The sequence below is a fragment of the Balaenoptera ricei genome, chromosome 5, assembly GCF_028023285.1.
Source record: "Balaenoptera ricei isolate mBalRic1 chromosome 5, mBalRic1.hap2, whole genome shotgun sequence".
Classification (NCBI taxonomy): Eukaryota; Metazoa; Chordata; class Mammalia; order Artiodactyla; family Balaenopteridae; genus Balaenoptera; species Balaenoptera ricei.
In genome coordinates, this window is record NC_082643.1 from 101,889,916 (window position 1) to 101,904,817 (window position 14,902).

Here is a 14,902-nt window from a genome sequence, read left to right on the forward strand (position 1 = left end):
CATTATTTCTCAAACGTGAATGTGCAGGCCCATCGCAGAGGCTCTTGCTAAGGTGCCGGCGCTGATTCTGCAGGTCTGGGGCAGGACCTGACGGCCTGCGTTTCTCACAAGCTCGCGGGTGCTGCCAGTGGTGCTGGTCATAGGCCCCCCTCTGAGTGGGAAGAAAGGGTCTGTCAGGTGACGTAGCCACGCTCACACAGCTAGACGGAAGCCCCTGCGCAAAGCTTCTGTTCCCTGCTGTATGGCGTCCAGCACAGTGCTGGCGCGCGCCCACTCCTCGGTAAGTGGCTGCGCACTTAGTGGCTGATGCCTTTCCCTGGTCATGGTTTGAAATGGGATATTGACAAGCACTGGTTTTTAGCCGTTCTCAACGCATGCGTAGATAACGTTATGCTGAAACTACATCATATACAACAATATTTGACTCGATTTGAGCTTATTTACTTCTGCTGTCAAAGGAACAATAAGCAAAACATGTCTCCACATCAGTAGAGTCCCATCTCCTGCAGTTTTATTTTCCAAGTGTCTTCACTGATATAACGTTTACTGCTCGCTCACACGTGTCAGGCTTTGTACTAGGCGCTGGAGAGAGGAGAAGGAATAACCTCAGCAGCTGCCCTGGAGAAACATCCTGTCTAATGGAGGGACGTATGTGTACCTGACTTTCAAACTTTTTTGACAGTAAGCAGCTCATGTTAAGAATGTATTCTGCAATATTGTCGCTGTCACTGAAACAAAATTTTCATGAGCCAAACTGAATAGAAGTGATATCAATGGTCTATTGTGTTCTATTAATACATTGTTTTAAAATAATGGCTCTAGCCTGCAATTTGAAAAACCCCAGTGGATAAATTAACCACGGAAAGTGCTGTGGCGTTTCCGAAGGGCAGCTTGCTCTGTGATGAGGAAGCCTCCCCAGAAGGAGTTGCTTTTGAACTGGGGCTTCAAAATGAGGTTTGCCAGATAGGAGGTGTGGCGTTGTTCCAAAAAACAATCACACGCCAAAATATGAACGTGTCAGAGAACACTTGGTGTTTGGGAATGGGGCTACTCTGGCAGGACTATAGTCCAGAATGGTGCAGCAGTTGAGGGCAAATGGTAAAGGACTTTGTGTATTGCGTCCTGGATGACTTTGTGCTGAAAGCATCAGAGATCCTAGAGAAGAGATAACCAAAACAAGACGGTGATATTGACATGATCAACTGAAGTTTCCGACAAATTGGTCTAATGGCAGAATGGCGAGCAGGGCTAGGCTGCTGGCAGGGAGACTGGGTAGGAAACTCTTCTCAAGTTCCCATGCCTTTTCTAACACTGCCAGCTGTCCTCTGTGGTAACGTCCTGTGAGACACGGTTGTGCGCGTGCTCAGACGGAGGCTGCCATCCCGCTGTGTTCTCACCAGTTGTTTCAACATGGGACTGGCCGTTGATTTCTTTATTGTATAGCTAGAAGAACTAGGGCCTAGAGAAGAAAGTGGTCTTGATCAAGGTCCACACCCAGAGTAGGACAGAGCCGGAAGCAGAGTACAGGCTTCCAAACTCCTCCACCCGTGCCCTGTTAGGATGTGAGGCTGTCAGCAAATAACCAGTCAGCATAGGCTCTTCTAGAGTCTCCTTGTCCTGTGTGTAGACCTTATCTAGGTTTTCTCTTCTTGGCTCTCAAGGTCAAAAACCTTCCAGTTTTTGAAGAACTCCCAAATTACTTGAAGCAGCTCTTTTTAAGTCTTACCACGGCCTTGACTTTTGTTTACTGCAGGTCAAAGGCACAGCTCTCCCCTTCTACCAAGCGCAAGAGAGAAGCCAGCCCTCCCGGGGCACGCACCAGAGGTCAGCAGAGGGTGGAAGAGACCCCGGTGAAGAAGGCAAAGCGGTAATCTGACTGCGGCCACCCCTGGCTGGTCCACAAGGGGACACGGTAGAGAGAAGAGGGACAAGCCTCAGGGCCACAGGCTGTTGTTTTTAACCAGGGGAAGGCCATGCATGTGCTCCAAGTTCCTAGGTGCAAGCTTTTTCTTGTTATGTTTTAAACAGCTTTATAAACTATTGTTCATAGAAGTATTATGTACATTTATTTCAGATAAAGGAAAATAAGTTTACTTTGTACCTGAACTCAAAACAAAGTAGTTGTATATTTTAACATTTGAAATTGGGATTTCCCGATGTGACACATCACTCACGCAAACCCTTCCAGCCCATCAGACACCAGGCTGCCAATTGGTAATCTGTGTACAGTATATAAACATGTAAAAACAGGTTGTATTTTACTGTATGTATGATGCTAATCAATGAACACTTTATTTATTTTACAGAGAAAACTTATCTGTGAACTTTGCTATATATCTGTTTATTTTATTTTATTTTTTTTAATAAAAAAGAAAGGGTTTTAAATGCTATGCAGTCATTAGTAGAGATGTTTTAGGACTCTGCCTGCCCTGTAACTATCTGAATCTCATCTGGCAGGAAATACAGACTCTTCTCGCATGTATCCAAGTAAAGTAGTTTAGCTCAAGAAGGGGTCTCCATTGCTTTTCTGTTCACAGTTGTGATTCTGTTTTTTAAGAATGTAACTTGTTTCTAGATTATGCTCGCATCTGTGACTTTACTACTAGCCCCACTGACGTAGGAAGTTCCGGTTCAAGTAAAATTACATCTGTCACCTGCGGCAGCAACCCCTGTGTCGGTGTCCATTCCTCTCTGTGCTGCCCCATGTTCTTTCCATAGTGTCTTTTTCAGTGAAGAGAAATGCATTGAAGATTAAGTCACTCCTGTTTATCGAGCTTCAGGATTATATGTTATTTTATACACAGTTATCTCAAGATAGAAACTGGCTTTATTGCCAGATTCTTTTTTAAACATGTTTTAACTCTCATATGAGCAAACTGTCCAACTTAAGTTTTTCATAAGATTAAGCTTTTCTTAAGATCAAATTTGCCTCTAGCAATGATGTGATGAGTTGCCAAATAATTGAGATTGTTTTAAAATGTTTTGTTCATATTCTTGTTTTATAATTAAAATTTACATTCAGTGTGTGTGATTTTTTTTTGGAACTCTTAATGTAAGGTGGATATTTCTGTCATTTTACATTGTTTCTTACTGAGATTTTATATATAAATTATAAAATGTTTCCCAAAACTTGAGTGGTAAGAAGTTTTTTTCCCCTATTTTAAAATTTCTCCCTGTGAAAACTGTTTCATCTCTCTAAATAATTGGTCTTAGATATATTGTTCCATTTTCACATTCAAATTTGAGTCAGTGATGGCCTCTCTCTCTCGGTAGAATTGAATGTTAGATCTGGAAGGGGCTTGGGAGACAAGGGATGTGAGAACTCCTTATTTCCATTTATATGGTTGAGTTTAACCAAAGCTCAAAGTTAGTTAAGGGTAAGAAGCCAGACTAGGTTCCAAGGCTCCAGACTCCTTGGCAAACCATCTTTGCACTGGATGGTTCTAGATTGGTTCACCAGAAGTGCTCACCTGAGAATGTATTCTCCACGTGAAACCAGTCTTATTCCGTTTAGTAACGCCCTCCCTGGGCACGACCTTATGGGACTGAGTAGCTGGGTTGTGAGGAAATGCAGCCTCTTAACAAAGTTGGAAGTAAACATTGCAGCTGCATAAGGAATTGTCTGGTGGGGAACTCAGCTGGGTCACTTAACCTCCAGCTGTTCTGAAACCCATGTAGGGAGGAGCTGCCACCCCACGGGGCACTGGAACTACACAGGAGCGGTTCTTGGTCATCACAAGGATTTGGCATCACTGATCCACGTTTAGTAGAAGGGAGGAGGTTGGGAATGCTGAGTGTCCTACAATGCACAGAACAGCCCCTGACTCCACAGCCCAAGAGGCCAGGAGCTTCCCCCTGAGAACCCACTGGGAAACACTTTCACACCACCTCAAGCTCTCCATTTCCCTCGTCTCAGCTTAGTGACAACTGCCATGCCTCGTGGCTCCTCCGTAGGCAACCTGAACAGTCACGCATCTGTGGAGCTGACACAAGGCTGGGCCAATGCAGCGGGACGTCCCAAAGGGGCAGCCTGTCCCCAGACCGAAAGTAATGCAGCCAGTTCCTCGGCAGCTGAAGCTGGTCCTTCCCTGCCTACTTCAGGCCTCTTTCTTCAGGATGATGCTGCTGGACCCCCCCATCACCTAGACTTCTTCAAGATTAGAACCTACTAACTCTGGCTTGCCAAGGCCAGCCATTAGGAATGGCCATCTGGTGATCTCACAGTGAGCCAAGTTGGGACTGAACTCCTGTCTTCTAACCCCAGGTCCAGGTTCTTTCTGCAGAGCCCCAACAGAGGGAGGATGGCTCTTCCTACCTCAGCAGCAGGCTCACTCATGGCAGGACCACGATATAGTGGAGGAATCCCCAAATATCTCCACAACTGAAAACCTAACTGATTTGAGATGAGGTGGGGGGGATGATTTGAGCTCAATGATTTAATTTTCATTTGTTTTTTATTTATTGTTCATGCTGAGTGCGAGAGCACCTTACATTTCCTAAAATTACTGCTTAGCTATCCTTGTGTAATTAAATCAAGAACAAGAAGTGTTTCCTGACGCACTGAGTGAGACACTTTTCTCAGGGGAAGGAAATGGTTGTATAGCCAGCGTCTTCCCGCTGAAACTGCTGCGCTGGGATGCACATTTGTTGAGCTCCTAGCCCAACACCAGGGACACAAGTGTGAGCCCCAGTCCCAGGGGTGACAACACGTGCGGCAGACAGCTGTGCTGCCCTGGGACTGTGCCGCAGGACACAGCAGCGGGGAAGAAAGTTACCTTCCTGAGAGAAGCTGGCCAAAGGACGAACTCCTGGTGGACAAGAGAGTCTTTTTGTTTGTTTAAGTATAAAATGGAGTTTGAAGCAAGGTTAGGACCTAAAGAAGAGAGCATTTTGAAAGCCGAGGAGCAGGCTGGCAATGACAGGCCCCATTCTCACCGCCAAGTCAACCTTCCAGAAACTTCCTGGAGGAGAAGCACACAGATAATAATATCTACATAGCTCTAACCACACAAAACACATACTAGCTCCAAAGGCTGCTTCCTCACACTGCAGACCTTCTTGGAAATTCATTAGTCACACGAGAGCACACGTGGATTTCTAAGAAATCTGGTTAACTTCGTTTAACCCAGAATTTTCCAAGGTTGTCAAAACCTTAGAACCCCTGCTTCCTCCCCGTAACACACCACATACACACACACAAGCTCAACAATTTAACATCTATTTGACAACCCTGCTCCCACCCAGTTTCTGGACATTTACATAAGAACCTGAGTTGAGGATTCCTGCCCTAAGGTCCCGCTTTGCTTTTCCTGGGGCACCTTTTAAAATAACCACTTAGAGTTGAGTACTCAAAAAATAAGTGACCTCCGCCCCAAACACCTTATAAGTAACAGGTGCTTGGTACCCCACTCTCCATCTCCTGCTCTCTTGTGATCTGGGACAGAGGACTGCCCTTCCCCCAGCTCACTGCACCTCCCTCAACCCCACCTCCATATCTGTGATCTGTAAGCAACAAATCTTGGGACTTTACTTCCTTTGTATGAATGTATTGAAACTGCACATTTGATCAAAGTGACCCCGGGATTTTCACTTCCCCAGAGTGGGAGCTGGGATGCCGGAAGAGCTACCTGCCAACCCCATGAGGGTGGTTTGTGCCTCCTTGTTCAGCAGATTATAATCTGTACATTCTTTATTTAATACACCAGCTATGGGCCCCCCAACACATTGAAACATAGAACGATACTCACACCTTGGAAGCTACCTGCGTGCCCCCAAGTTTACCACCATTCTAAATACAAGTTTATCATTTTACTGTATATGTATATACATCCCTAAACAATATTTTAAGTTTTGAATATTTTTGAACTTTACATAAATAGAATCATATTCTAAGGATCATTTGAGACTTGCTTTTTTCTTCTACACTGTGCTTTGAAATTCGTCTGTGGTAATGTGCACACCTTCTATGGTAATATGCATACCTCCAGTTAGTACATTTTTGCTGCCATATAGTATTCCGTTAAAAGAATACATCACAGTATACTAAGCTGTTCATTTGCCTGTTACTGGTCTTTAGGTTGTTTCCAGGTGAAACAATGCTTCTATGAATATTCTATGGATATTTTATGGGCAGAACCTCCCAAACTTATCATCGTACATATAGAAGATGACATTTATAGGCACATTAAGGTAAGGGGAAGGAGCAGGCTGGTTGCTGCCTGAGGCGACCATTAGCCTGTGAACCAGAGGACCACTCAGCCACTTCAAAGGCTGAGGGATTAGTAAATATCCCCATTTCCCACGCCAAGACACACCCAGCTTTCTGCTTCAGTGTACAACTGCTAATTCCTAGAGTAAGCATATTTTCAGGTTCATAAGATAATGCCAAATCTTTTCCCAAATGCTTTTACCATGTTGTACTCCTACCAGCAGTGTGTTTACCTCCCTGGACATTTGGTAATATAGGACTTCTTGATTTTTGCCTATCTAGTGGATGTAAAATATCTCATTGTGGTCTTTATTTGCATTGGTTATAAGGAGGTTGAATATGTTTTCATGTGTTTATTTTCCATCCTTATTTCTTCTTTTGTGATATGCCTGTTCATGTCATTTTACCATTTGGTTCTTTGTGTTTTTCTTATTGACTTGTAGGAATTCTTTATATATTTAATATAAAGATATAAATATATACCTTTATATATTGGATAATAAACCTTCATGTAAATGTGTTGCAAATACCACTCCCCCAAACACACACACACACACACACACACACAATTGGTGGTTTATCTTTCCACTTTCTTTATGGTACTTTTTCGTTAATTTTAATGTAATTGAATATCAATTTCACTTTGGAATTAGATCTTGTTGTGTCTTAAGACTCAAGATCAAACAGATATCTCTATCTAAGTTTTGATGTGTTGCCTCTCACATTTAGAGCATAGAGAAGAAAGCAAGAGGTGTATCAGTGCATGACCCAGGCAAGCCAAGTCTACTAAAGAATTCAGGCCAAACTCGAAGTCACCACTAGATTTTAAAAGATGCTCCATGGCTGGAAGGATCTGGCTGAAAACAGGTTTCAGCCTATTAGTCGTTTGAGTCACACCCCTCCAGTCTGGGCTGGCTGCCGTCTCATCCTGGGTCTCCTCTCACCATCCTGGGGATGCCCTTCACCACTCTCATCTTTGGGAGCCTCTAGGATCTGCATCCCCCATTTTCCTCTTGCTTGTTTACTGCTGTATTTTTTTTTTTTTAAACACATAGTGAACTTTTTTTTTTTAATGAATTGACATGTTTATTTATTTATTTTTGGCTGTGTCGGGTCTTCGTTTCTGTGCGAGGGCTTTCTCTAGCTGCGGCGAGCGGGGGCCACTCTTCATCGCGGTGCGCGGGCCTCTCACTGTCGCGGCCTCTCTTGTTGCGAAGCACGGGCTCCAGACGCGCAGGCTCAGTGATTGTGGCTTACGGGCCCAGTTGCTCCGCGGCATGTGGGATCTTCCCAGACCAGGGCTCGAACCCGTGTCCCCTGCATTGACAGGCGGATTCTTAACCATCGCGCCACCAGGGAAGCCCTACTGCTGTATTTTGATGAAGCCCCAGTAGCATTATGAGAAGTGGCCTCTGTAATACCATAAAGGACCAACTGTCAAATCAGACTCATCAGAGACCGTAGCCAGCACCAATCTTTACTAATAATTTCAAGGATATAAGTAGTTGCTTGGTGCCGTCAAGCATGGAGATCCGGGGTAGCCAATTTACTTCCCTGGCCCTTTCTCATCAGGATGCACATGTGCCCAGATTAACACAAGAAGTCTCTAAAACAATACCTGCAGCTACTCTGCTTCCACAGGAAAAAGTCATTTCAGTCACTGAACACCTCTACTCAGAAGGTTACACAGCTTGCGTGATGTTTTCCCAGGAGCCAAGCCCCATAAATCAATAGATTCCAAGGGGTTTTTTTCTTTGTTGTGTTGTGGCTATAAGCAATCCTGGACAGACCAGGTACATCCTGTTGAAAGCATTTCCGAAGTATCAACTCTCCCACTAGCAAACACCATTCATTGTTTGCCTAGAGTCCACTCATTAGCAAATTTACAAGAATTTTTAACTCCAGGTCACCTTATTTCTTTCTCAGGAGCAGCTCTCAGTGCTGGATTGAAGGCCTGTTGAGAACCATATTCTTCCTACTACGTTATAGGAAATCATTTCAGGACCGTTTCAATCATGGTCCAGTCAGCTATTAGAAACTATATCAGTTATTTTAATAAGTAATTTAATATTGGCAGTTGGTTTCAGTAGCTATTAGAGGACTGAAGAGCAAAAGAGTAATCCTGACATGATACAGAGTAACTTCAGAAAGCAACCACCATCACTGCTCGGCTTGGGGAACAGAAAGGAAAGATTGAGTTTGGTAGGAAACTGAAGAAGAATCCGAGCAGTGGTGACGAGCAGACCCCTGAGGGGTGTGGCCGGGTTGGCGGGACAGGGTGGCTTGTCCTAGAGTCGGGGAAAAATGGGAAATTGGAGCCAACTGTGACTGCAATCGGCTGCCACTGCTGGAGTGAAGAACCGTGGCTGGGGAGAGGCTAACAAGAGTGACCAAACAAGGAGAAGCAAGTCCCTTCTCCAACTTCAGCCTCCTAGTCTGTGCTTAGTGCCCCAAATTGGCAGAAAGAACCTGGAGAGCCATCTGGCTAAGGAGAAGTGGGGTTTGCCGAGTCCCAGCCCAGCCAACACAACATGGAATAGAGAAGGTAGATTTGAAGCTAAGAGACGAGACGATAGCTTAACAATTGGCAAAGCCACACCTCTGACTACTCAACTCTCTATCCCACCCTACTACACATACTTAAACTTCTATACACGAACAACTGGCTTGTGGATTTCCCTTATGCTGTAGCAAGCTCAGCACTGCGCTTCAAGGATGCAATTCAAGTTTGTAATTCATCTAGCATCTGGGTGTTTTGCTACAGTGGGGCCTTGACAAATACCTAATATGCCATGCCTTCTAAAGTGGAAACTCCAAATACATTTTTCAGATTCTCTGCAGAAATCATCTGCGTTCTCATTCACTCAGTTTTTATCTCCGGAAGGATCAGCCTCTCCATTAGCTTTTAATAAATGTGCCCCGTCTGATCACTGGCAGAATCTATCCCATGCTTTTTTGCAAATGTCATTCTTTCAAAATAAGTAGTATATCATCAAAGCTCAAAGTTGTTTTTATTTGCAGAAAACAATTTGTCACTCTTCAACAAGTCTTACTTGAAAGAGTCAAATAACATTTTTTTTCATCCCAAAAGAAGTATTCATCAAGAATTTGCCTTTTCCTATTTTGGGCTCATGTGTCTCTGTTTACCCTCAAACATTGTTTTTCATTTCATCCCTGTCACTTGGGGGTCCTCTGATCCTTCAAAAAGATTCTTTCCCCAGTAAGCATTCTTGGAGTTTAAAAGGACATATAATTGGTCATTTCAGATTTTTTTTTCATTTTTATTTTATATTGGAGTATAGTTGATTTATGATGTTGTGTTAGTTTCAAGTAGACAACAAAGTGATTTAGTTATACATGTACATATATCTATTCTTTTTCAGATTCTCTTCCCATATAGGTTATTACAGAATACTGAGTAAAGTTCCCTGTGCTATACAGTAGGTCCTTGCTGATGATCTATTATATATAGTGTGTGTATGTTCATCCCAAACTCTTAATTTATCCCTCCCCCACCTCCACCTTTCCTCTTTGGTAACCATAAGTTTGTTTTCTAAGTCTGTGAGTCTGTTTCTGTTTTATAAATAAGCTCATTTAAAATTAAAAAAAAAAAAACCCAAAAACTAACCTTTAAGTGAAATTCAAGTCTCAATAAATTCGTCCACCCTCTGCCCCCCAGACCCCTACTTCCTTCTGAGCTAAATATGGATTGATTCTAAAGAGAGGGCTTTTGATACTGCACTAAGAGCCTGTTTTGAATGTACAGGAAGCACGTGTCTCCAGCCCTGGTTCACCTGCTTTTGTGCAGGGATCGTGCCTCAAGCTTCTTCCTTTGACAGTTGCCAGGACACCTCAGTCCCATCTGTTCACTTGATGTTCCATTAAGCCCGTGTGCTACCACCATATCCTGTTCTCCCCTTCCTGTTGCTAGCCACACTTACTCAGACAGAATGACAGAGTTTGCTGTAATTCCTCGACATAAATCTCTCCAGTAAGCTTCCCCCCTATCCTAAACCCCTTTCTCTGAAAGCACAGTCTTCTGGCCCCTTCCCTTTCAAAACCCAGTCTAAAATATCCTATAATGGAAATAAACATCTCCAAATTAGGCCTCAGAAGATGATTTAACAACAGCAAAAGAAGCTGAAATATGTTATTTGTGCTAAAAGACTAAGAGAACAGCTATGTAAGTGAGGGGGTTAGAGAGCTAACACGTTTTACCGAGCAGGCTGCCTTAGCAGGGATCCTGATGCAGCAGCTGTGCTCTGCGTGATCTTGAATAAATCACTTGGCCTCTCTACGTCTCAGAGTCCTCATCTGTAAATAGAAATTCTGATAGCTGTCCCTCTGATCTCAGGTTGTGTGAGGATAAAGAGACCATTCACTTAATACATATCTGCTTAGAGCCTACCATGTACCAGGCCCATTCTAGGCACTGGGGACACCCAGGTGAGTGACCGTGAGGTTCGTCCATACGGCTGCAAGGCAGCCTCAGAGTGGCTCATCCTCATGCTGAGTAGTATCCTATGCTGTGAACATAAAACACTTGACTTATCCTCCTCTTGATGAACATTTGAGTAGTTTCCGGGTTTTTGGAAACTGGGAAAAGAGGCTTTGAGCATTCTAGCTTACATCTTTCGGGGAACTTTCCTACACATTTCTGTTGGCTCAATTCCCTTTTAGTCTTTCTACTTACGTCTGAGAGAAAGTCTCAGGTTGGTGCTGGTGTGCTGTAATGTCTCTCTAGCTCTTGTCAATCTGTCCTCATAACAGAGAGCCAACCTCAGGCCCAGAGCCTTCAGCATCCTATTATATCAAACTAGTGTATCAACACAGTTCTATCAGCATTATATACGTATATTTTTAAAAGATTATACTTGGTAATAGGTTAGTGATGCTTCATATATGTATATATTTATATATGAACATATTCACATTATTTATGTTATTTATACAAAGGTTCTTTTAAAAATGAGTTTTTTTCAAGTTTAAAACGTAGTCATTTAGACACAAATGAACCTAGCTACAAAACAGAGACAGACTCACAGACATAGAGAACAGACTAGTAGTGGTTGCCAAGGGGGAGGGGAGTGGGGGAGGGATGGAGTGGGAGTTTGGGATTAGCAGATGCAAACTATTTATAGAATGGATAAAAAACAAGGTCCTAATATATAGCACAGGGAACTATGTTCAATATCCTGTGATAAACCATAATGGAAAAGAATATAAAAATGAGAATGTATACATGTGTATAACTGAATCACTTTGCTGTACAGAAGAAATTAACACAACTTTGTAAATCAACTATACTTCAATAAGAAAGAAAGAAAGAAAAGAAAGGAAGGAAGGAAAGTAGTCATTTAAATAAAGGTATTAAGTAAATAGAGATTATAGATGGATACACACAGAGGGCAAAAATGTGAAAAGGGGTTGCAAAGGGTTGTAATTTAAGAAATGCTACTCTAAAAAAGACACTCTTTTGAATCACACATCTTTGTTTATCATCACTGAGTGGCAACTTGCCCAGATGAGTCGGTTTAATGAAAGACAAGGTCTCAGGTTGGGGGCATGGGCAAATCATTCTAATGTAGAGGGTTTCCTTGTTTCCAGAAGGAAAAGGTCACAACAGGTAGGGATGGGAAACTCCCAGAAGGACTTAGGACTGAAGTAATATGTGAGCCGAGCCAGGCAGATGGAGAACAGTATCTTTTTAAAATAGTGCATTTTCCTGTTTCTGTGTTCTTTGCCAGACCTGGTGGGTCAGTGGGGTCTCCACAATGAGGAACAGGACAGAAGGCCCTTAGGCGGGAGGAACAGGAGTGAAGGTTTTGAGGGGTTTCAGAGGAACATCAGGAGTCACTTGGCTGTGTCAGGAGCTAGGGGAAGTCAGGCAGCACCCCCAGGAGTCAATGCTCCAACCATCACCATCACCCTTGACCTCTGTGTCACTGATAACCTGCGGACCTCTGCAACTTGACTAAGTACCCAAATCTATGACCACTCCTCTTTCCAACTCACATCCCTAATACTCACACTCAGACTCCAGCAAGTGTTTTACTCTTCCAGGACTTCTAATCCATTGATCCTAAATCTATCAATCACTTTCCTTGTGTCACTATTTTTGCCCTGATCCAGCTTAGGTTCCATGATTCTAAACCCTCCCTCACAAACAGCCTTAAATTCCTGGCTGCTCTTGTTAATGGCCCCGCCTTGAGTAGCCCAACTATCTACCCAACCTATGCTATGTGAGTGTGTGTGTGTGTGTGTGTGTCTCTATTTCCCTGAGCAAGGGAATGTTGCTGGAGAAAAGCAAACACCTGTGCTAACTGGTCACACTTTAAGGTCATGGACGTGAATCCGGCTCAGCTGTTCCACCTAACTACCCTGATTTCTTCCCTTCCCATTGTCCCAAACAGCTTTTCGCACCTTCTCCCTATCCCCCTAGTCCTCCCTGCCCCACTCTCTGTGCTCAGCTTGCCTCATACTTGTTGAGAGAACTAAATAAAGTAATAAGCATTAAGCATTTGAACAGTACCTGGCTCATAGTATGTGCTCAGTAAATGCCAACCATGGTTATTATTACATCATTGTCAGTCACCACAGTAACCAGCCTAAAAGCATCTATATCATTCTCTTTACCAGAGACCAACTGCTCTCACTTTCTCAAGGACTTTGCAGTTTTCTCTTCTCTCCTGCACTATCAGTTATCCTTCTTGGGACTTGCTTGGGGGTCCAGTGGTTAAGACTCCGTGCTCCCAATGCAGGGGGCACGGATTCGATCCCTGGTCAGGGAACTAAGATCCTGCATGCTGCGTGGTGTGGCCAAAAATTAAATAAATAAAATTTTTTTAAAAATTGGGTTACTGCAATAATAAAAAAATTATCCTTCTCTTTTGGGTTATTTACACGGACATAAAAACATATTCTAGTATCTTCTATCTAAAGATAAATCTCTGGTAGTAAATGTGTTTATCAGGGAATGAGAAGGGAAATAGGACAGATGCTTAAGGGGAATGCAATGAGTAGTAAATAATAGAGATCCAATGCACAGCATAGGGAACATAGATGACGATATTGCATTATAATCAACAAACTTGCTAGATTAGATCTTAGTTATTCCAACCAATAAAAAGAAGTGATAAATATGTGTAGGTGCTAATTATCCCTACCAGGGCAATCCTCTTACAATATATAAATGTATCAATTCAACATGCAGTACACCTTAAATTTATACAATGTTATTTACTGTACAGCACAGGAGACTATATTCAGTACCTTATAATAACTTAAAATGAAAAAGAATCTGAAGCTGTACACCTGAAACTAACACAATATTGTAAATCAACTATAGTTAAATTTAAAAAAAATTTAAATTTATACAAAGTTATATGTCAAACATATCTCAATAAAAATAATTAATTAAAAATAAAAGTAAATCTCAACAATCTACTAAATGGGAGAAAATATTTGCAAATGATATGACCGATAAGGGGTTAATATCCAAAATATATAAATAGTCCATAAAACTCAATATCAAAAAAAAAAAACAACTTGATTAAAAAATGGACAAAAGACCTGAATAGACATTTTCCAAAGACATACAGATGGCCAATAGGCACATGGAAAGATGCTCAACATCACTAATCATCAGAGAAATGCAAATCAAAACTATAATGAGATATCACCTCACACCTGTCAGAATGGCTATCATCAAAAAGAACAAAAATAACAAACGTTGGCAAGGATGTGGAGAAAAGGGAACTCTTGTACACTGTTGGTAGAATGTAAATTGGTACAACCATTATGGAAAACAGTATGGAGGTTCCTCAAATAATTAAAATAGAGGGAGTTCCCTGGTGGCTTAGTGGTTAGGATTCAGGGCTTTCACTGCCGTGGCCCAGGTTCAATCCCTGGTTGGGAAACTGAGATCCCGTAAGGCACATGGTGCAGCCAATAAATAAATAAATAAAAATAAAATATAAAAGTTTTTTAAAAAAATAGAACTACCATATCGTTCATATGGGTATATAAGTGAAGAAAATGAAAACACTAATTCGAAAAGATACATGCACCCCAATGTTCATAGCAGCATTTTTACAATAGGTAAGATAAGGAAGCAATCTAAGTGTCCATCAACAGAAGAATGGAGGAAGAAGATGTGGTGTACACACACACACACACACACACACACACACACACACAGAGGAATATTACTCAGCCATAAAAAAGAATGAAATTTTGCCATTTGCAACAACATAGATGGATCTGGAGGGTGTCCTGCTTAGTGAAGTAAGTCAGATAAAGACAAATATTGTATATTTTCACTTATATGTAGAATCTAGAAAATAAAACAGACAAATGAATATAACAGAACAGAAACAGACTCACAGATACATACAACAAAGTAGTGCTTACCAGTGGGGAGAGGAGTAGGTGGAGGGATGGGGGAGGGGCAAGATAGGGGAAGGGGATTAAGAGGTACAAACTATTAAGTGTAAAATAAATAAGACACAAGGATGTAATATACAGCACAGGGAATAGAACCAATATTTTATAATAACTTTAAATGGAGTACAATCGATACAAATATCAAATCACTATGTTGTACACCTGAAACTAATATAACTATACTGAAATAAAAACACAAATTAAAAAATTTTTCTTTTCTTTTTTTAAATAGCCCAAAATCACCCTCTG

General features: G+C 42.0%; 1 protein-coding gene across 2 annotated transcripts in view; it reads left to right on the forward strand.

Moving 5' to 3' along the window:
* BOD1L1 (biorientation of chromosomes in cell division 1 like 1) overlaps window positions 1-3,056 on the forward strand; it is a 54,961-nt gene extending 51,905 nt beyond the window's left edge. For both annotated transcript variants that reach the window (XM_059923330.1, XM_059923331.1), the window contains exon 26: window positions 1,754-3,056. In XM_059923330.1, coding sequence (XP_059779313.1) covers window positions 1,754-1,871 — 118 coding nt within the window. In that variant the 3' untranslated portion in view covers window positions 1,872-3,056. The remainder of the gene's footprint in view (window positions 1-1,753) is intronic.
* Window positions 3,057-14,902: the final 11,846 nt, after the last annotated feature.